At 46.0% G+C, this 22873-nt stretch overlaps 1 protein-coding gene across 1 annotated transcript in view; it reads left to right on the forward strand.

Moving 5' to 3' along the window:
- PPP1R9B (protein phosphatase 1 regulatory subunit 9B) overlaps positions 1-22873 on the forward strand; it is a 75446-nt gene that overhangs the window by 34465 nt on the left and 18108 nt on the right. Inside the window, exons 3-5 of the mRNA XM_063959902.1 lie at positions 19366-19486; positions 21284-21388; positions 21589-21724. Of these exons, the coding sequence (XP_063815972.1) occupies positions 19366-19486; positions 21284-21388; positions 21589-21724 (362 nt within the window). The remainder of the gene's footprint in view (positions 1-19365; positions 19487-21283; positions 21389-21588; positions 21725-22873) is intronic.

Raw genomic sequence — 22873 nt, forward strand, 5'->3', positions numbered from 1 at the left:
AGTTCTTTCACAATCTCGTCCAGTGTGTACACTAAATGTCATTAATGATGCGCGCTCGTTATCGACCCCCTCCCTCATCTGAACATATACAGACAAGGGAGGTCCTTGTTAACGACAGCCATGCTGCAGATGCAGCATGGCTGTCGTTCCCCCGCCGCACCCTGCCGTCGCTGCTTGTCCTGGCCACATCGGCAAGTGTGTATGCACTTGCCGATGCCGCCCCCCTGCTGGGTCCCCGTCACCGCCTATATCGGCATCGGCGGGGATCAGGTAATGTGTATAGGGCTCAGTGGCGTCACAAGGCGTGTGCGTGGGGTGCAGCCCGCACCCGGGTGGGACGCCTGGAGGAGGGTGACACCAAATGTCAGCTCCTCCGCACTGACAGGAACCAGGTGCTGCAGTGAGAAAGTCTCCTACAGCACCCGGCTCCTGTCACAGAAGAGGAGCCGACAGCGGACGGAGACTGGCTCTGGGGGAAGCCCAGCATCCCCGGAGATGCTGGGCACGCCCCCAGAGTGACGATTCCGGGATCCGTGAAGCCACGCCCCTTAAGTACAAGGCCACACCCATTTTTCGCGTCAGGAGATCAGGGGCTCGCACCGGGTGTCACCACACCCGGTGACGCTTCTGATGGGGCTTAACCCTAACCCACCCTACCCGCAGCCTAAACCTAATCCCTCCCCACCCGCATCCTAAATCTAACACCCCCGGGAGCTATAGGTAATGGGAGGGGTACTATACTTACCTATACTTGCCAAAGGTCCACTGCGTGTAGACTAAGAGGAAAAGATTTAAAAAATCATTGTTAGTGGATGAACAAGCAGAGAGACAAACTGCAAACAGTGGTGTGGTTGTGTAGAGAGAAAAATCTCTGTATGTAAATATATTATTCTAACTATTATGCACCTGGAAAATGCCTAAAACAAGGACAGTTAACCCAAAGGGCCTGTTGCTTTTATACAATACACACATTGGGGAGATAAGTTCTTATAGTAATTAGTGGGTACCTTCAGAAAAGAAAATTGACCAGTAAATAGTAAAAGCTATAAATTGCTAACATTTAGGGGTCAATCCAATTAGGTACGAGTTACCATTGCTGCGATGTTTCAACACTGGCAACGGCACCCTCTGGCACCTTCACACCCTTTGTGGCCAGATAGGGCTGCAGGCACTTTTGAACGAGTTTGGGCTGCCGGAAAGTGCGGCTGTTGTAAGACAAACTCGCACCTAATTAAATTGACCCCTTAGTTGTTAAATGTTAAAAAAAAATAGTAAAATATAATGGTGTCATTGTGGGCCTGATTCAGTTGTGGTTGTTAAAGCGATCGTTGCTGCAATCTTTTGCCGTTTGCAATTGCATCGCAGTCCGCCCTGAGTGAGTCTGCGCAGTGAAAAAGCATTGAGCCACATGTATGCAACAATAGCTTTGCGCCCGCATCTGAATCAGGCCCCCTGTGTGGTAAGGATAGGACTCTAGGAAAACCGGCTATGTCACCTTTATTATATGCAAAGAAAGGGAAACAGTCACTTGTTACAGCTCTATTTCACATAATTAATTTACCATTCTGTTCCATTTCATCACTTGGTTATTATATGGGGGAGATGTATTAAGCCATGCAGAGTGATAAAGTGGAGAGAGATAAAGTACCAGCCAATCAGCCCCTAATTGCCATGTTACAGGCTGTGTTTAAAAAATTATAGATAGTAACTGATTGGTTGTTAGTTACTTTCTACACTTTATCACTCTTCCAGGCTTAATGTATGTGCCCCCAGTTCATTGATAAAAAGGTCAGCCACTTCACTGTCTCCAGAGGAGTGGCTTATCCAGTTTTAACATTAGGGGAAATGAGCAGAGAAAAATAGGCTCACCACTACTACTGTGGGCATTATGTGTATAATTGGCACTACAACTGTGCGTATCATGTGTATAAGGGGCATTACTACTGTTGACATTATGCATATATGGGGCACTACTGTGGGAATAATGTGTATAAGCAGCTCTACTACCGTGGGCATTATTTGTAAGGGGCATTGCTACCGTGGGCATTATGTGTATAATGGGTACTACTGTGTAGCGTAACATGACTAGGGGCACTACTGTGTGACATAATGTGAAAAAGGGACACTACTGTGTGGCGTACTATGAATCAGGGGCACTACGTGTGGTGTAATGTGAATTAGATTGTGCTATTGTGTGGCGTAATTTGAATTGGGAGTACTATTGTGTGGCCACGCCCTTCTTTGTGAGACCACACCCATTTATTCAGGCAGCTTGCTGTCACTTTACAAAGTATGAGAGGGCTCAAATTTATAGTTTGCAAGGGGGCGCCGAACACTTAAGCACTGCCCCTGCCCCCACACCATCTGTATGTCCTATACTGAGCTGCCCCCTTCTGCATGTTTTGTATTGTCCACTCTTCCCCACCATAGGGGGTCATTCTGAGTTGATCGCACGTAGCAACTTTTTGCTGCTCATGCGATCGACTAGACACCGCCTATGGGGGAGTGTATTTTAGCATAGCAGGGCTGCGATCGCTTGTGCAGCCCTTCTATGCAAAAAAAGTTTTGTGTAAAACAAGACTAGCCCTGCAGTTACTTACCCTGTGTGATGGATCCAGCGATGAAGGTCCCAGAATTGATGTCAGACATCCGCTCTCCAAATGCCTGGACACGCCTGCGTTCGGATCTCCACGCCCGGAAAATGGTGAGTTGATGCCCCGGAACACCTTCCTCCTGTCAATCTTCTTGCGGTCACCTCTGCGACCGCTTTCTTCGTACGCGGTGTCGCTGCCACGCCTGTGCAGTGCAGCTGCTGCGCATGCGAAGTTCCGACTTGTTCGCACCACTGACATGAACTGCAGCGTGCGAACGGGTCGGAATGACCCCCACAGTCTCTGCTTTGTACTGTGCTCTCATTACCCCCCACAACACACACGCAATTACCAAGTATGGTAACTTACCGCCTGACACTTTGCAGATCTTTTTGATGGTCACCTGACACTGCAAATCTCTTTGCCAGATGATGATCTAAACAAACAGAATTTCTTGGTCAGACATACTATGTGTATATTTGTACTGCTACATTTTGTTACATACTTCAAATTTTATTAATTTGCAATTTATCTATTTTATTGACTTTTTCATCCATAACTAAGATCCTCATAGAGACCCGAGTTCTCTGCTCCAGGTTTTATCTTCCCTAGTGTTAGTATCATACAATACCCACAGTGTGCAGTGTATCAGTCATAATGATAGAGCTACTGTAACTATGCTTTATATTAGAGATGACATTATGTGTATAAGGAGTACTTCTACTGTGGGCATTATATGTATAAGGGGCACTACTGCAGTGGGCTTATGTGTAAGGGGCACTACTGTGGGCATTATATGTATAAGGGGCACTACTACTGTGGCCATTATGTATAAGGGACAATACCACTGTGGGCATTATGTGTAAGGGGCACTACTACTGTGGGCATTATGTGTATAAGGGGCACTACTACTGTGGTCATTATGTATAAGGGGCACTACTATGTGCATTATGTATAAAGCATTATGTATAAAGGGCACTATTGTGTGGCATTAGGTGTATAAGGGCCACTACTACTGTGGGCATTATGTGTATAGAGATATGTCTACTGTGGGCATTCTGTGTATAGGGGCACTACTACTGTGGCCATAATGTGTATAAGCAACACTACTACTGTGGGCATTATGTGTATAATGGGTAATACTGTGTAGCATAACGTGATGGGGGTGGTACTGTGTGATGTAATGTGAATAAGGGACATTACTGTGTGGCGTACTATGAATCAGGGGCACTATGTGTGGTGTAATGTGAATAAGATTGTGCTATTGTGTGGTGTAATTTAAATTGGGAGTACTGCTGTGTGTCCATGCCCTTTCTTTGTGAGACCACACCCTTTTTTTCAGGCAGCTCGCTGTCACTTTACAAAGTATGGGAGGGCTCAAATCTATAGTTTGCACAGGGGTGCCTAACACCCTAGCACCACACCTGCCCCCACACCAACTGTATGTCCTATACTGAGCTGCCCCCTTCCACATGTTTTGTATTGTCCTCTCTCCCCCTCCATAGTCTCTGTTTTGTACTGTGCTCTCAATTCCCCCCACCACACACACACACAATTACACAAGTATGGTAACTTACCTCCTGCATGTTGTCCTCCAGTCCTTGCTGCCTCTGCGACCCCTCCCGTCATCTTCAACTGACACTTTGCAGATCTCTTTGCCGGTAACCCGACACTCTGCAAATCTCTTTGCCAGAACTTTGCCAGATGATAAAAAAACACAAAAGACTATCCTTAAGCATATTACTAGTTTACGTACAATAAAATGTCCATGAGTCAACCACTTTTCCAAGTTTCCTTAAACCAAACATACTTGAAAATATATCAATTTGCCATTTATCTATTTTATTTACTTTTTCATCCCAAAGCCACGATCCTCCCTCATAGAGACTTATCTGCATCTCCTGTGTGTGTGCTAATCCTCCATACTGCCCTCTTTATTTCTGTAACGCTACATTTTTATTCCTAAATACAGTATGTCATTCCTTCCTGAGCTTCTCCTAATTATGTGTCCTTGTACCTATATTCCCTGTTCTGTCTATCTTGTCTTGCCTTTCAGCTGACTATACTGCACTCTGGGGGTCATTCCAAGTTGTTCGCTCTCTAGCAGATTTTAGCAGCATTGCACACGCTAGGCCGCCGCCCTCTGGGAGTGTATCTTAGCTTAGCAGAATTGCGAACGAAAGATTAGCAGAATTGTGAATAGAAATTTCTTAGCAGTTTCTGAGTAGTTCGAGACTTACTCCTACACTGCGATCAGCTCAGCCCGTTTCGTTCCTGGTTTGACGTCACAAACACGCCCTGCGTTCGGCCAGCCACTCCCCCGTTTCTCCAGACACTCCCGCGTTTTATCCTGGTACGCCTGCGTTTTTCCGCACACTCCCAGAAAACGGTCAGTTTCCGCCCAGAAACACCCACTTCCTGTCAATCACACTCTGATCACTACAACGATGGAAATTCTTCGTTCGGACCTGAGTAAATATACTAAGTTTTGTGCTAAATTACTCAGCGTATGCGCACTGCGTACCATGCGCATGCGCATTTTTGCCTTAATAGCTCCGTTGCGAAAATCGGCAACGAGCGAACAACTCGGAATGACCCCCTCTGTCTTCCTTACCCCTCTCCTTCATACCCTGCTATGTAGGACTCACCTCCTCCTACCTGTCTTCCTGCATGGTAACTGGAAACTTCAGCAGCTGTAGATAGAATGTTACAGGATGAAGCATTGTGATGTCACAGGCTAGTGATGTCACAATAACCAGCAGCAAAGCTACCAAGTTACAGCTATCTTACATATACATTTTCTACATCAATTATAACTGGATTTACATGAATTTCTAGTTTTAAAAAAATGAGACTAGTGTAGAAAATGAACTATAAGGCAATGTTGTACAGAGTGCCTCAATATAAAGGTAAAATATAAATGAAAGGAATTTCAAGACTAAATCACCACTTATATTTTATAAGGAAATAAAGCTCTAACAGCACACCCAAGCATATCAGTTAATAAACACCTGGGGAATTTCATAACATTTAATTTACATATGGACAATAGGGGTGCAAGAAAAAGAGCAACCACAAAAATTTTATATAAACAATAGGCTAGAATCTTATTTATTTATTTTTTATTTAAATGGTGTGGTCACAAATACCACTGGCACCGCAGATGTATGAGTGCTGTGGATTCTAGCCTATTGTTTATATAAAATTGCAGTGTGTATGCGCGTTCGATTGATATGCTTGCCGTTCTTGCAATAATACACCTTCAGCAGGGCCGCTCTGTGGGTGTTTACTAGCTGCATTTTTCGCACTTTTCCTGTTAATTAACAACGTGTATTCTATCAAACTTAATATTTTTTAACAGAATCCACTGTATGCCTGTGGTTCTCAAACTATGTGCCGTGGCACCCTGGGGTGCCTCAGGACACTTGCAGGGGTGCCCAGGGTTGGTGGTCCAGGACCAATTCAAACTATTTATGGTCAATGAAATAGGCAAAACTAGTGCTGGTGGCTTCCAGTCATAAACTATGTGGACAAAGAGAAGTGAATCCTGTCCCTCACCACATAACTGAACCTAAGGATGACATATAAACATGGTTTACTTGGTTTAATATTACTTTCTGAATTTCTCAATAAGAAACTTTTGGCCTAGGGGTGTCGTGAAAACAATTCTGATACTCTACTCTAGGGTGTAGTGACTCAAAAAAGTTTGGGAACCACTGTCCTAGCCTAATAAGTATGCTCTCCATTTGCTGATCGCCCTCTATCCAACATCTCCTCCTTCATGGGGATAAATTTAATACAGTGGGAGTTTTCTAAACTGGTGATGTTGCCCATAGCAACCAGTCAGATTCTACTTAACATTTATCTAGCTGCCTCTAGAAGATAATAGATAGAATCTGATTGGTTGCTATGGGCAACATCACCAGTTCTAAAAAAAAAAACTCTCACCTTAGTAAACTTACCCCATTGCCTTTACTATAAAGGCCTTGTAACAATAATGTAATACATAAATTAAAGGGTGGAGGGATAAAATAAATGAATCTAAAAAATAAATGAGTGTCGTATCTATAATGTATGCATGGTGTGCGGTGCACACGGGCCCCTGGATCCAGGGAGGCCCACTCCGCAAACCCTGCATCCATATAATTTAATTATATCTCTATAGTTCCAAATCATTAGCGGTAGTACTGAACAAATCACAGGGAAACTGATGCTGTGGCCATTTTCCAGTGACCTGTGGCTGTCGTGTGATTTCCCCTGGACACCTGCGCAGTGTCTACTTGTTTGTGCCACCGGCTATAGAGGAGGGGGCCCGAACAATGACTGCACATGGGCCCTGCTTCACTTAATACGCCCCTGATGATGTTGCAGTAATGCATGTATTTATAGTAAATTGCTTACATGGTAATACCACCACGTGTCTAATATGGCTACAGCAGAAGGCTCTTGGGTTTGAAAATATCTTTGTTAGTGACCTTGTAGATTCCCGAAATTAACTTACAAGGGATCATTGTTGCTCATTTTGTAAATTACTTTGCAAACACCGAAGTCTACTCTGTTACCATGCACAGCCCCCTCATATTTTGCTACAGTAAAAATGCGTAACAGATGCAGAAGCTGTGCATTAGTCGTGCTCTAAGTGTAGAGCAGAACAAATTACTGATGTGCAGTGTAAGCAGCCATTTTGTGGGTTAACCCATTATGTAGGAGAAGGCAGCTAATCAGTGCCTTGTGCTTCAGTGATACCACTGGCTATGAGTTGTACTGTATGCTCATTGACAGTGGCGGATCCAGGGGAGGGGCACTCGGGCCCGTGCCACCCCTGTCATTTGTGGCAGTTTTTTTTTTTTTTAAACCGGCAACGGCACTGCTGCAGCCTGCAATCTCCCCTTGATAGAGCCAGGCCAGCGGGCAGTAGTCCCAGCGCAGGAGGCCCGGCGGTCAGAGCTCACACTGTCAGCCGCCGGCGCCGAAAGTACCAATGGCAACCCGGCGCCAACACATCACGCTGCGCGCTGCCGCTCTCTGGTCGCGTCCTGTACCGCGCTGCCGCTCTCTCCTCCTGTACCCAAGCCTTTACTCACCGTGCGCTCTCTCCTCCTGAAGCTGCTGTTTATGGGCACCATTAGGAGTCACATACGCTCCTTCCTGTCCTAGGATGCCAGCCAGTGTGGAAAAGACTTAAGGTATTTGCTACGTAAATGTGATAGGGGGGGAGGGGGGGGGGATGCAAGGTTGTCAGGGAATCCTTTGTTGTTTCTTTCCTGAAACAAAGTTACAGTATGTCCCTGTATCTCCCCCTCAGCACCCTCCTCCTCCCTGTATCTCCCCCTCAGCACCCTCCCCCTCCCCTTCCCTGTCTCTCCCCGTCAGCACCCTCCCCCTCCCAGTCTCTCCCCCTCAGCACCCTCCCCCTCCCCTTCCCTGTCTCTCCCCGTCAGCACCCTCTCCCTCCCTGTCTCTCCCCCTGTCTCTCCCCCTCAGCACCCTCAACCTATATATATAATATATATATATATATATATATATATATAATCCTCTGTGTGGTCCGGCACTCACCGCCCCCGACAGGTTACTGGCTCCGGTGCCCTCCTTAGAGGTTGTTGCTGCCTCAATATATGCGGAGAAGAAAGGCGGCACTCGGAGACTGGCAAATTTGGTGAAACAAACCGTCTACGTTTCGGGGGACGTACCCCCTTCCTCAGGTTTGTCCTGAGGAAGGGGGTACATCCCCCGAAACGTAGATGTGATTAAACACTTGACGGTTTGTTTCACCAAATTTGCCAGTCTCCGAGTGCCGCCTTTCTTCTCCGCATATATATATATATATACACACATTTAATTTTATACCTTAGGGTCTCCCTGTCTTAAGTACCCCGGGCCCCCCAAAGCCTTAATCCAGCTCTGCCGACGGTTTTCTGCTGCCACCATACTGCTAATGTAGTAGGCTAGGTGCAGTGAAGTGCTACTGTGTGCGCAAACCCACTCATGGAGCCACGGTAGTTTCAGGAGACCCGGCGGCTGCCTGCTGCTACAATACAGCTGGTGCTGTTGTGTGCCCGGAGCCGCGGACTGTGCTGGAGACTGGGGAGCATTACTGGAGTCCGCGGGAGTGGGCTCAGTGCTGGGGGAGACATCCTCTGTTCACTCCAGCCTACTGTCATTGTGCATAATAGAACTCTGGCTAGAGGGATCCGCCTGTGATATGCTAGGGAAGGTGAGTGAGTCAGTGAGATGTGTATGTTTTTTATGTGTATGTGATATATTATGCAAGATGACAATAGACATTTTTTTGTATAAAAAAATGAAAACTTTTTATTTTAACCTGTGCCCCTTTCCCTCCCCACTTATATGTGTGTCATAGGGGCCCACATCACACTAACTCATATGTCACCCTCTCCCTGTCACCTACTGCCAGTCTACCTGGCATCCTCTGCCTGTCACTCACTGCCAGTTAGTCACCCTCTCTCTGTCATCCACTGCCAGTCATCCTCTCCCTGTCACCCACTGCCAGTCTCCCTGTCACCCACTGCCAATCACCCTCTCCCTGTCACCCACTGCCAGTCACCCTCCGCGTCACCCACTGCCAGTCACTCTCCCCGTCACCCACTTCCTGTCACCCACTGCCAGTCACTCTATACCCAGTCACACACTACAAGTCACGTTCTCCCAGTCACCCTCTCTCCCACTCCCTGTCACCCACTGCCAGTCACTCTCCATCAACCGCTAGCTGTCACCAACTGATAGTCACTCTCCCTGTCACCTACTGCAAGTCACTCTCTCTCTCTTACTCTCTCCCTGTCCTGTGAGGCCTCACCCCTTGTAGTGGTGACACACTCCTTTTCTGGGAGCGCATGCGCTGAAGGCGTCCGCAAATGTATTTGCCCCTTCCATGGTGCCCCCCCCTGTCATTTTCTTCTGGATCTGCCCCTGAATGGTAATGATAAAGAATAATAAGGGAACTTTGCAGTGATGGGTTAAGTATACATTGTATACATTGCAGTGTACATAGGGGGTAATTCCAAGTTGATCGCAGCAAGAATTTTTTTAGCAGTTGGGCAAAACCATGTGCACTGCAGGGGGGGGCAGATATAACATTTGCAGAGAGAGATAGATTTGGGTGTGATGAGTTCAATCTGCAATCTAAATTGCAGTGTAAAAATAAAGCATCCAGTGTTTACCCTGCACAGAAACAAAATAACCCACCCAAATCTAACTCTCTCTGCAAATGTTATATCTGCCCCCCCTGCAGTGCACATGGTTTTGCCCAACTGCTAAAAAATTTCATGCTGTGATCAACTTGGAATTACCCCCATTTTGCAGTATGTGGCATATCACATTATATACATTCCACGCAGGGCTGGCCCTACCTTTAGGCTGTTACCTAGAGGCGCCGGCACCTGGAGTATAGGTGCCTACCTTGCTGCACCCTCCTCAGGGAGGATGCAGCGTGGTAGGCTAATGGGGTCGTGTCCGGCGGCAATGTGGGTGGTTCGTGGGTCCGGCATCATATTCACGTCATCGCGTCCCCGCCCCCGCTAGACGGTGACGAGAAAACAGGTACTGCACAGCAGGAAGGGGGGGGGGGGCTATGATGACGCGATTCAGTGTGAATCACGTCATCCTATCCCCCTCGGACTGCCCACTTGTTCTCTGCTGTGGGTGGCCGAGGGGGAGTGCGGGGGCTGCCAGCAAAAGCGGGACATTTGCCCACCTTTCTGGGGGGCCGGAAGGGGCCACCCGATTTTTGGGAGCCTCCCGGCCTTTTCGGGAGGGTGGTCAAGTATGCCCTGGAGGGCACCAGTGAATTCATCTAGCAATAACCTGAAGGATGTCTCCTCCTTTTACACTGCGCTGGTTGCTGCTGCAAGTCTAATCTGGTGCAGCCGCCGCTATCATGCTGTACCACATAGTGCCTCAGTGCTTCCTCCGTGCTGATACGTGTAACATCAAGTCATGTGAAGGCACATAGGAGGCATAGCCGCTCCTCATAGCCCTGATGCACCTCCTCCAGGCCCCTGGATCCCGGCTCTCCAGCAACAAGCAGCACCTGACTACATGTCTGCACCCAGCAGTGTCACTGTAGTGCTGCTGCTGCCTGTAAGAGGAACCATGCCCATTACAAGGGAAAACTAGAAATCAGCTGTAAGGAAAGTAACCTATGGGGGTTTCTGCAGGACCACAGACCTTACAGTCCAATGGGTGGTTTGCAGTTATAAAAGAGCATAATAGGGAAAACTCAGGCACCGGGGCACAATACATTACATATGGAGGGGGGGGGGGGGGGGGCAGTAATGAACTTACAGATGGGGGGGATGGAACACAATAAGGAGCATACAATTATATGTATGTGTGTATGTATGAATATATACACATACACAGTGTCGGACTGGGGCATGATGGGCCCACTGGGGGGATGGGATGAAGTGGTAGGGGCCCATACTTAGGGGTGTGGCCAGTCTCCAGAGGGGGTGTGGCCAGTCACCACAGGGGCTTGGATATCTCCCAACTTTAGAAAGTGGTGGGCATTGCAGGATAGGGGGCACTAGACTGAAGCTTTCACTAGGGTGCAGAGAGACCTTGCACCGGCCCTACTAAACACTCATCTTTCTTGATTCTGGATCACATATGCACCCACCTCCCCACTATACCCTTGTAACATTGTTACATATGCCCACCCACCACATTCTCCTGGTCACATTATATACCCACCACCACATATCACATCAACTCTTTACCTACTGTCACATGTACCATATGTGAAAATGAGCGACAGAGTATGGGGGCACATGTGACAAGTGGATAATAATGGAGGTGTATATGTGACAAAGGGAGAGGTGAAAAGACATATGTGACTCTTCTCTGCTCGTCACGCATGCTCCCCCACCATTATTTGCTTCTCACAGGATCCTACAGTTAATCAGAGATTAACAAGGGGGGCATGTTAGAGAAAGGTCAGAGACACGGGAGGGGGGGGGGGGGGGCGGCATGTCCTCAAGGTGGATTGAACAAGATTCAGGGGTCCCTATTTTCATGGGCTCACGAGATCTTGGCTCATTATCTGTCGTTGGACCTATACAAAAGGACTATTACTGCAATATGTTGTTTCTAACTAGTCATAGAAACATTCAGTGAGGATAAAATCCATGTTATGTTTCCTTTCCTACATGCAATATGTAGCTTATAGTTAATTATGTTTTTGTTCTACCTTCAAGCAACTTTATTGTATTGGTTTGGGTACATCTCCCTGCAACATTCATTAAACACATGCTTTATTTTTCTCGCTTCATGGCAGTATTTCTTTTGTCTAGGCAGAGGTGTTTATTTTTCATGCCCTTGAACACAAACCAGCCAAGCTTAGCTCTGCTTTGGATACTATGGTACAAACAGAGATGTTTTGTGTATATTGAAGGAGAACAAATACAATCAACTGTGCCTAGATGGCATGAAGGCTGAAGTAAAATAGAAGGATAAAGAGGCTTATTTATCAAATAATATTTGCGGCAAATCCCCTGAAAACACAAGTTTTTGGGTGGTACCCACAAATATTAAGAATCCCCGAATATATGGTCCCTCCATTTCCAACAGTAGCCACAGTCCCCATAGGTTTCTATAGAGATTATTGCCTCTGTCGTATTTATCAAGCTCCAGAGTTTGGCCCTAACAGCTAACACCATCTGAAGACATTAGACGCTGTAGCCTGTGGGCCACATTCCTTAGAACTTACTGGGAAAGGGTTTCTTCAGTACCATCTCCTGTCAATGGATGCCGCATGTATGCTGTAATCAGACCGCACGTGCGCAGAACAGCCCGGCACCTGAAGTAGAAGTGAAATGATCGCCGCAGAGCCCCTGTCCCTGCATGGGATAGTACATCCAGGTGATCTATAATTTCATATTGCCATGAACAGTGGCAATAACCATGGCCGGATCCAAGCAGGGGCGACAGGGGAGGTCGTCCAGGGGCCACCACACATTAGGGGCCCCCACACTCCCCCCCTAACTTGCGCATGCCGCCGGCACTGACATTGGGCTAGATCCAAGTGGCCTAAGGGACCGTTTCCGCCAGGGGGAGGAGCCATGACTCAAGGGGGAGGAGCTAGGCCAGCGGGACAGTTGCTCTACTATCCCCGCCACCAACTATTACCTTTAGTAATTAGGTCGCGAGCGGAGCGGAGCGAGCCACCGAGCCCGAAGTGTGGCGAGCGTACTTTTCGGGTACCCTGTTCGGCCATAGCTCCTCCCCCTGGTGACGTGTCTCCTCCCCTAGGTACGTCACAAGGTCCCTTCTCCCACTCCGATATAGAACCAACCCTGACATTGGAGCACAGCATGATTCTGCTGTGTCTCCAATTTCCCCAGTACACGGCCGCGGCCAGCGCCGCTGGCCGAGGTGCTGCTGCAGACTGCAGTCAGAGAGTGAGGCTGCCAAAGCGGGGTATACATCCCTGGATGCAAACACACACAGGTACCGCCAGCAGGACTCCAGATGTGCGGCACCCTTCCTCAGCAGCTGCCAGGCCACGCACTGTCCGGGCGGATCTCCTCCGTTCTATACAGTGTGTACACCCTCACGCTGCGCTCTATCACTCACCTAGCAGGAGAAGAGGCCAGCGCAGCACCACTCTAACAATTACCTCAGACTCCAATTGCCAGTTAGTGAGATAATGCTAGTGGGGGAAGCAGGGAGGGGAGAGGGCAGCAGTCAGCCATCCTGTGTTGCATAAAAATTGATAGGGGGCCCCACAAGTTTGTTGCCATGGGGCCCCGACAGACCTTAATCCAGCCTTGACAATAGCAAATTATAATTATCAGCTGTAAAACTCGATAATTAGTAGATATCCCCCTATGCCAGTAGTTCCCAAACTGTGTGCCTAGGCACCCTGGGGTGCCTCAGGACACTTGCAGGGGTGCCTTGGATTGGTGGTCCAGGACAAATTTAAATTATTTATGATCAGTGTAATAGGCAAAACCAGTGCTGGTAGCTGCCAATCAGACAATATGTGGACAAACAGAAGCAAATCCTGTCCCACACCACACAATTGAACCTAAGGATGACATATAAACACAATTTACTTCATTTAATATTTATTCTAAATCTCTCAATAAAAAAGTTTTGGCATAGGGGTGCCATGAAAACAATTCTGATACTCTAGAGCGCCGTTATTCAAAAAAGTTTGGGAACCACTGCCCTATGCAAATACTTTTCTTTGCATTTTGCTGTAAAACTCTCCAGTACACTGGTGGATTACTGTATATCTCAGTAAAAGATACGTCACAAGAATAGTGTATTGTGTATAAGAATAGGATGATGACTAGGGATGGTTGATGTGGTGATACAGCTCACAGGCACGAGTAAGAGGTGTATGTGGGGGAAGTGTAAATTGGGCTGTGAACTTCTCTCCTTGTGAAATACAAACTGTCAAAGGACTCCCAAACGTCACAAAAAAAATTATTTGATTAAAAATTAAAAACAAAATTGCATAATTATCTACAGCAGCTCCCAAAACGTCACATGCAGAGAAGGAACAAGACTAACGTAAAATAATTTTGTTCTTTAGCTGTGATGCTATTTCAATGTGTATTTAAGAGCTGCGCGCGTGCAGAAGCCATACTGCGCTTGTGCAGATCTGGGGCTGCAATGTCACTCGTAGTGCCCCAAAAGCCACAGCATGATTGATATACTGCTGGTGTTTGGGGGTGGTGATGGTCAGCGTTCCAGAAAATGGGGATGTGTCGGCTCCGTTTGTCAGGTCTTGTAGAAGTTGGGGGCTGCGCCCTCAGATGCATCTTCACTGGTTGGCCTGTCTAACCTGAGGGTTACTCAGGTGTCCGATGTTCATGCAGATGATCGGATGCTGCGTCTTTGTATGCTGCAGCAGATCACAGAAGCCGGCAATTGGTGTGTTTATACTTAATATGGCTCCTGCGGATTTTGCATAATTTTGTGGCTGTGTTAATAGCGTCCACCTCTGAATCAGCCCCTGTATACATATATTTGTGTGCTCAGCAATACAAAGCTGCTCAGAGGCTAGCAGAGGATTTTTCACAAATACTAGTAACTGGTACTATTTGCATATACGTAGCTTGCAGTCGGAGCCTAACTCCTTTTTACAAACAACACATCTGGGTCGTATTATGGGCCACATTGCGCTGGGGCAGAGAATGATTACGGAACTATTGTGAGAAGCAGAGAATATGTGACCTGTGCTGTGTGGTTGTGGCCAGTGGCAAGAGGGCATGTACAACCCCCTATACCAGGGGTGGCCAACCAGTCAGCGACAAAAAGCCAAAAAAAATGTTTGGGTATGTCAAAGAGCCGATACCATGCACGCGCAAAATGGGGCATGGCCTTGTGTTCCCCATATTACCCCTCAGTACACACAGCATCCCCCATATTACTCCTAGTACACACAGGGTCCCTGATATTACCCTCAAGACACACAGTGTCCCATATTACACTTCAGTACACACAATGTCCTCCATATCACCCCTCAGTATACACAGTGTCCCCTATATTACCCCTCAGTACACACAGCATCCTCCATAGTACACACAGGGTACCTCATATTACCCAGCATACAAGCAGTCATCCCACCCCCCCTTCATGGCACCTGTAAAATTAGCAGGAACCCAGGTCCCGGTACAATGTGGTGAGAGGAGACGGCACAGCCTGACAATACTTGAGGACTCAGAGCAGGAAGAGGATTATTCAATTATGAATCAGCCGGAGGTAGGGGTGGTTGTTGCTGTGGCTGGCACACGGGGTACCGCCAAGCAGGACTTTTCCCAATCCACCCCTGTGACCCTAACCATTTACTCGCACCCTAGTGATGCGGGCAGGATGGAAATATACTCTCCCGTATTCATGGGTCTGTGGGGAGGAAAAGGGATTCAAATGATGCAAATTGTGTCATTTTAGCCCCAACCCCTTCCCGCGGACCCGCGAATCACTGCATTTTTCCTGATCTGGGGGCGGGGCTTGATGATGTCACAGTGTGAGTGGGAAAAACCAACAAAGGATGGAGGATCCATTCACTTCAGCCTCTGCCAGTTTTATGTACATGGTGACGTTTCCTTGCTAGTGTCCCATCGTTAGGCTGGGGAGGGACTTCGCGGTGGGGGCCCTGTGAGAGGGAGGACCATCACACATGCTGATTTCTGCTCTGGGGTGCATAAAGCGGAACCTGAGCAATGGAAGAAGTCAGGGTGCCCCCTTCACTTCTGGCGCCTGTATTTCCGTCCCTGCTTTCCATGTTATTCATAGTAGTTGAGGTTTCTCACATTCACTCTCACTTCCGCATTTCTCTAAAGTGAAAATACTAGTGGTAGAAACTTGCTATAATACAGACGTTACCAAAGGGCCATCAGGGTCACTGAAGCTATTAAATGTCTGGCCCTGCTGAAACGCAGACACCTATGTGCAGACCCTGTGCACAACTCTTTGCGGGATTGCAGATCATTACATGAATGTGTATATTCTGTATTGGTGAACGTAACAACTTCAGTTCAGAGCCCTGCCTACTAGCATGAGCATATAGTAGCTGCCTTCATTTTATATGTCAAGTGACACTTTTTTATGTACATTTGAATACTGTAATCTTTGCAAGCATAAAACCATAGCCTCTTTTTCAAAACGTTCAGGAGACTCACAAGAGTAGACAATACTCCTGGCTCTCTTCTAAGATGATGTATCATGCCACGAGGGCTGGGTCGTAATGTCATGATTAACGGCACCCCCACCCCATCTTTCTAAACTTCAGCCCCAGTCTCAAGGATGTTAACAGCAGCCAATTATATTCAGTCCCACCATCTTTACATGTCCATATATACAGTGCATCAAAGTGTTCACAGCGCTTAATTTTTTCCCACATTTTGTTATGTTACAGCCTTATTCTAAAATGGAATAAATTAATTTTTTCCCTCCAAATTCTGCACACAATACACCATAATGACAATGTGAAAAAAGTTTTTTTTTAAGATGTTTGCTAATTTATTAAAAATAAAAAACTAAGAAACTACATGTATATAAATATTCACAGCCTTTGCCATGAAGCTCAAAATTGAGCTCAGGTGCATCCTGTTTCCACTGATCATCCTTGAGATGTTCCTACAACTTAATTGGAGTCCACCTGTGGTAAATTCAGTTGATTGGACATGATTTGGAAAGGCACACACCTGTCTATATAAGGTCCCACACTTGACAGTGCATGTCTGAACACAAACCAAGTATGAAGTCAAAGGAATTGTCTGTAGACCTCCGAGACAGGATTGTCTCGAGGCACAAATCTGGTGAAGGGTACAGAAAAATATCTGCTGCTTTGAAGGTCCCAGTAAGCACAGTGGCCTCCATCATCTGTAAATGGAAGAAGTTCGGAACCACCAGGACTCTTCCTAGAGCTGGCCGGCCGGCTAAACTGAGCAATCGGGGGAGAAGGGCTCTAGTCAGGTAGGTGACCAAGAACCCGATGGTCACTCTGTCAGAGCTACAGCATTCCTGTGTGGATATAGGAGAACCTTCCAGAAGGACAACCATCTCTGCAGCAATCCACCAATCAGGCCTGTATGGTAGAGTGGCCAGACGGAAGCCACTCATTAGTAAAAAGCACATGGCATCACACCTGGAGTTTGCCAAAACGCACCTGAAGGACTCTCAGACCATGAGAAACAAAATTCTCTGGTCTGATGAGACAAAGATTGAACTCTTTGGCGTGAATGCCAGGCGTCATGTTTGGAGGAAACCAGGCACCGCTCATCACCAGGCCAATACCATCCCTACAGTGAAATATGGTGGTGGCAGCATCATGCTGTGGGGATGTTTTTCAGCTGCAGGAACTGGGAGACTAATCAGGATAGAGGGAAAGATGAATGCAGCAATGTACAGAGACATCCTGGATGAAAACCTGTTCCAGAGCGCTCTTGATCTCAGACTGGGGCGATGGTTCATCTTTCAGCAGGACAACGACCCTAAGCACACAGCCAAGATATCAAAAGAGTGGCTTCAGGACAACTCTGTAAATGTCCTTGAGTGGCCCAGCCAGAGCCCAGACGCTTCCCATCCAACCTGATGGAGCTTGAGAGGTGCTGCAAAGAGGAATGGGCGAAACTGCCCAAAGATACTGTAGGTGTGCCAAGCTTGTGGCATTATATTAAAAAAGACTTGAGGCTATCATTGCTGCCAAAGGTGCATCAACAAAGTATTAAGCAAAGGATGTGAATACTTATGTACATGTGATTTCTTCGTTTTTTATTTTTAATAAATGTGCACAAATCTCAAAAACACTTTTTTCACGTTGTCATTATGGGGTATTGTGTGTAGAATTTTGAGGGGAAAAATTAATTTATTCCAGTTTGGAATAAGGCTGTAACATAACAAAATGTGGAAAAAGTGAAGCACTGTGAATACTTTCCAGATGCACTGTACATAAAATTGATATAATCCTTTATTTATATAGCACCATCATATATTATGCTGCGTTGTACAGAGATTATGTAATTATTGACATCTGTCCCTGACGCATTGGAGCTCTCATTGTGAGGCAGCAGTATATTTTTGGTATAATCAGTCTGTAAAGGATAATTCTACCTAAAACATAACCATTAGTTTTAATTGGAGTTCAATGATCAGAAATATGAATGAATGCTTGTTTCTTTACATGTTACATGTGTGCAGCACGTTTGGTGTAGTGGTTAGCATTACTGCCTTACAGACATAAGGTATGAGTTCATTTCCTGATCAAGGGACTATATGTGTGTAGATGGGATTGGTATGTAATCACGGCGGACAAGATGCCGGCGGTCACAATACCGAAGCCGGCATCCCGATGTTCACAATCCTGACAGGGGTGGGGTAAGTATTCTGCCCCCAGTAACCCTCCTTTACTGCACCCTAACCCTAACCTCTCCCCTTAGTGCCAAACCCTAAGCTCCCCCCTTGTGCCTAAACTTAACACCCCTTTTCTGCAGCCAAATCCTAACTACCTGGCTGTACTTACCTTCGGGATCCCGACTGTCGGCATCCCGGCGTCAGGATGCTGACCTGGTAGGGATCTCGGCATCAGTGTTCTGACGGCTGTTAGGATTCCGGCATTGGTATTTCGGCTGCCGGGATCCTGAATTTATACCATAGAGACTGTGTGTTCACCCAGTGTTTGGATGGGTTTCCTCCAGGTGCTCCAGTTTCCTTTCAGACTGCAGAAAGTGATGTGAACGACTCTCTATAAAGCGATGCAGGGTGTGTGTACTCAATGGGCGGGAATCAAATGATATATCACGCCCAATTTACTTTCTAAAATGATCTCCGTTATCGCGCATATTGCGCCCATAGTGATCAGGTTTAGCTGTGTAAAGGGTTGGGTACCTCCCTACTCCGGGGGTAGCGAGCTGAAATAATGATACCACTCCCCTGAGGGCAGAAACAAAACGGGTTTGGAAAGGGGTGAAAAGAATTGAATCCCGCCCAATGAGTCAATAGAAAGAGACTACAAGAGAACGACAAACAATTTGACCCCTACACAGCGCTGATTCAGTGGTATCCTGTATGTTTGTTTTTTGTTTGCCAGCTCATAAGCTAATTAAATGTCTCCCCTGCAATATTACTTACAATAAACACAAAACACTACTGGTCAAAATAATTATCAGCCAAACACTTCTTATCTACTGTAATATCTCATTTAAAGTTGAATCCTCTCTTTGCCTTGCCCTGAAGCTGGGTCTATATACTGTATCTGCCAATCCTGCATTACTAACTTCCCAATATCATGTTCCTCCTGCAGATTCTGAGGGTCTTGGAATCAGTATAATTGGGATGGGAGCTGGAGCTGATATGGGTCTGGAGAAACTTGGAATATTTGTCAAGACTGTGACAGAAGGTGGAGCTGCCCACCGGGATGAAAGGTAATGATGTGTACTCTTCACATTTCATTTTATTTCCCATGTTGCCTAACTGTATATAATATAATCTATCCCTCTTGTATACCTACATCCTACGGTTCATTAAAGTGTAAATCATTTCTTTGTCAACCAAGCAGTTATTTTATTATAATATACACATGTATACATTTCTATAACTAGTGTGAATCACATAGAGTTTGAAGTTAAGTCTGGGTTTTTTTGGTATAAAATAAACATTTTAATATTGCGTATGTATGTATGCCATTAAAACGCATCTCTGTGCAAATTTTAGCACTTTGAATAGAAAATATAAATTATATTCCATGTCCTGCTAGTATTAGAGATGTAGACAGTTCTCTTATAGACAAGAAACAGAAGTATATGTCCATAACAATATTAAATGTCCATCATTTAAGAATCATGATCTATTGTGTATTGAAATATATTATCGAATTAGCTAAATACTTAAAAACAGAGCAAAATGGTCCCATATCTATATGTTTTCTAATGAAAGCTTGTAATGGTAACTCCTCTGCTAAACTCTACACTGGGACATTTCAAGTCGATCTCATACCAGGAGGTATATTCAAGTTTTGATTCTGATTCTGGGCCATCTATGAATGTGCCAACTCTTCCACTTCCAAAGTGTTTCATCCACAGTCTCACTTCATCAGGGGACTATTAGAAGTTACCTTGGAATTCATCAATCAGTATAAATAAGTGGCAGAACTCTTTAATTGACCACTAGCTAATTGATCCAGGGCTATTCAGTTACAGCCCACGGCAGACTGGCTGAAATTGAATGGCAAAATTTTCTATGTAAAGCTCAGCGGAATATGTATGCGCTATATAAATAACTGTTAATAAATAATTAATGATTCTTTTTGCTATTATGTAAATATGTATGGGGTTACATGTAAAGGATAACAAGTACACCAATTTAGTTGCCACTAAAAGCAGGAGAAGGACTAAAAACTAGGTTTTTCAGAGGTGCCCTCTGTCATATGTATAGCATAGTTGCATATAAATGTAGAATCCTAGCTCAAGCTATAAAGTGTCCGGATACAGTAACTTTCCAATTTGGCCATGCACATAGCTGGCCAATTTCGAAGAAAACGTGGCTGTACGTCACTGGGACCTGTTAGAATGGTCAGATAAATTACAATAGAACACTTTTAGGCTAATATCAATTATATACTTATTGTACTGTATATATCATATTGATTTTTATTCAGATATTATTGGGCATTGTAGTGCCATAAGTGTTGTGGCATTGTTAATGTCCCAATATCAGATGCAAAATTGCAGAGTGTGGCCAGTATTACTAATGCTTCAGCCAGCAGACTTAAGCACTCTAATATTAGTACAAATTTTAATAATAATTATTCCAGTAATAAGTACTAGATTTAGGAGTTCAAGTATTTTGAGAGACAGATCTGGAAGTCCAAGTGTGTAGGCACATCTTTGCTCCTACAGAAATGGTGCATCTTTATGTTCAACTCTAAATGAGGCCCTAGATTATGTAGCACAAGATAATATCTCTTTCTGACTCTCATTATATATTAAAGTGTAATAATTATACCTGTAAGTACCCTCTCCTCATAGTTCTCATTTTGCTCCATACAGTTTCCGCTTCATAATTTTTTCTACATAGCACCTTTAACTGGTGTACAAAGTAGGTCTGTACTTTCACATAAATAACCGAACTGCACCGGAAAATATGTTACAGTAGCCTCTAAGAGGTGTACTGCTGACCAAAGCTTACCACAAATCTCTAATTCATATACATTTTTAAACCAGAATCCAGGTGAATGATCTTCTGGTAGAAGTCGACGGGACAAGTTTGGTTGGGGTCACACAATCCTTTGCTGCTTCTGTTCTGAGGAATACCAAGGGTCGTGTGAGGTGAGATATACGTTATATTCAAGGTGTGATCTATGCAGGGGGCATGGCGGTGTGCTTGGCGTCATCAGGGCCCCATCCCTAAATGTGCAATGCAGTGAATTTGATGTTAAATATGCTGTGTATAATGGCTGTTCAGTGTCAGTGCTGTGAAATGCTACACAATCATGCCATGTAGATATTTATGTGATCAACTTTTCCAGGTTCCTTATTGGCCGGGAAAAACCTGGGGAACAGAGTGAGGTGGCTCAGCTGATCCAACAGACATTGGAGCAGGAAAGGTGGCAGAGGGAGAGTATGGAACAGCGTTATAACCAGTGTAATGAGGATGATGAGGAGGTGAGTGGTCATTTGACATTTCTCTGACGTCCTAAGTGGATGCTGGGACTCCGTAAGGACCATGGGGAATAGCGGCTCCGCAGGAGACTGGGCACAACTAAAGAAAGCTTTAGGACTACCTGGTGTGCACTGGCTCCTCCCACTATGACCCTCCTCCAGACCTCAGTTAGAATCTTGTGCCCGGCTGAGCTGGATGCACACTAGGGGCTCTCCTAGAAAGAAAGTATATTTTAGGTTTTTTATTTTACAGTGAGATCTGCTGGCAACAGACTCACTGCAGCGAGGGACTAAGGGGAGAAGAAGCGAACCTACATAAAAGGTGGTAGCTTGGGCTTCTTAGGCTACTGGACACCATTAGCTCCAGAGGGATCGAACACAGGACCCGACCTCGATCGTTCGGTCCCGGAGCCGTGCCGCCGGCCCCCTTACAGAGCCAGAAGCAAGAAGTGTTCCGGAAAATCGGCGGCAGAAGCCATTGCTCCTCATGCACACCTCACACTCCGGTCACTGATGGGTGCAGGGCGCTGGGGGGGGGGGGGCGCCCTGAGCAGCAATATAAACACCTTGGCTGGCAAATCATCACAATATATAGTCCCAGGGCTATATATGTGATAAATTACCCCTGCCAGAATCCATGAAAAAAGCGGGAGAAAAGTCAGCCAAAAAAGGGGCGGTGCTATCTCCCTCAGCACACTGGCGCCATTTTTTCTTCACAGTGCAGCTGGAAGACAGCTCCCCAGGCTCTCCCCTGTAGTTTTCAGGCTCAAAGGGTTAAAAAGAGAGGGGGGGCACTAAATTTAGGCGCAATATGTGTATACAAGCAGCTATTGGGGGAAAAATCACTCAGTTATAGTGTTAATCCCTGCATTATATAGCGCTCTGGTGTGTGCTGGCATACTCTCTCTCTGTCTCCCCAAAGGACTTTGTGGGGTCCTGTCCTCAGTCAGAGCATTCCCTGTGTGTGTGCGGTGTGTCGGTACGGCTGTGTCGACATGTTGGATGAGGAAGGTTACGTGGAGGCGGAGCAGAGGCCGATAAATGGGATGTCGCCCCCTGTGGGGCCGACACCAGAGTGGATGGATAGGTGGAAGGTATTAACCGACAATGTCAACTCCTTACATAAAAGGCTGGATGACGTAACAGCTGTGG

This window comes from Pseudophryne corroboree, chromosome 3 (genome assembly GCF_028390025.1).
Source record: "Pseudophryne corroboree isolate aPseCor3 chromosome 3, aPseCor3.hap2, whole genome shotgun sequence".
Classification (NCBI taxonomy): Eukaryota; Metazoa; Chordata; class Amphibia; order Anura; family Myobatrachidae; genus Pseudophryne; species Pseudophryne corroboree.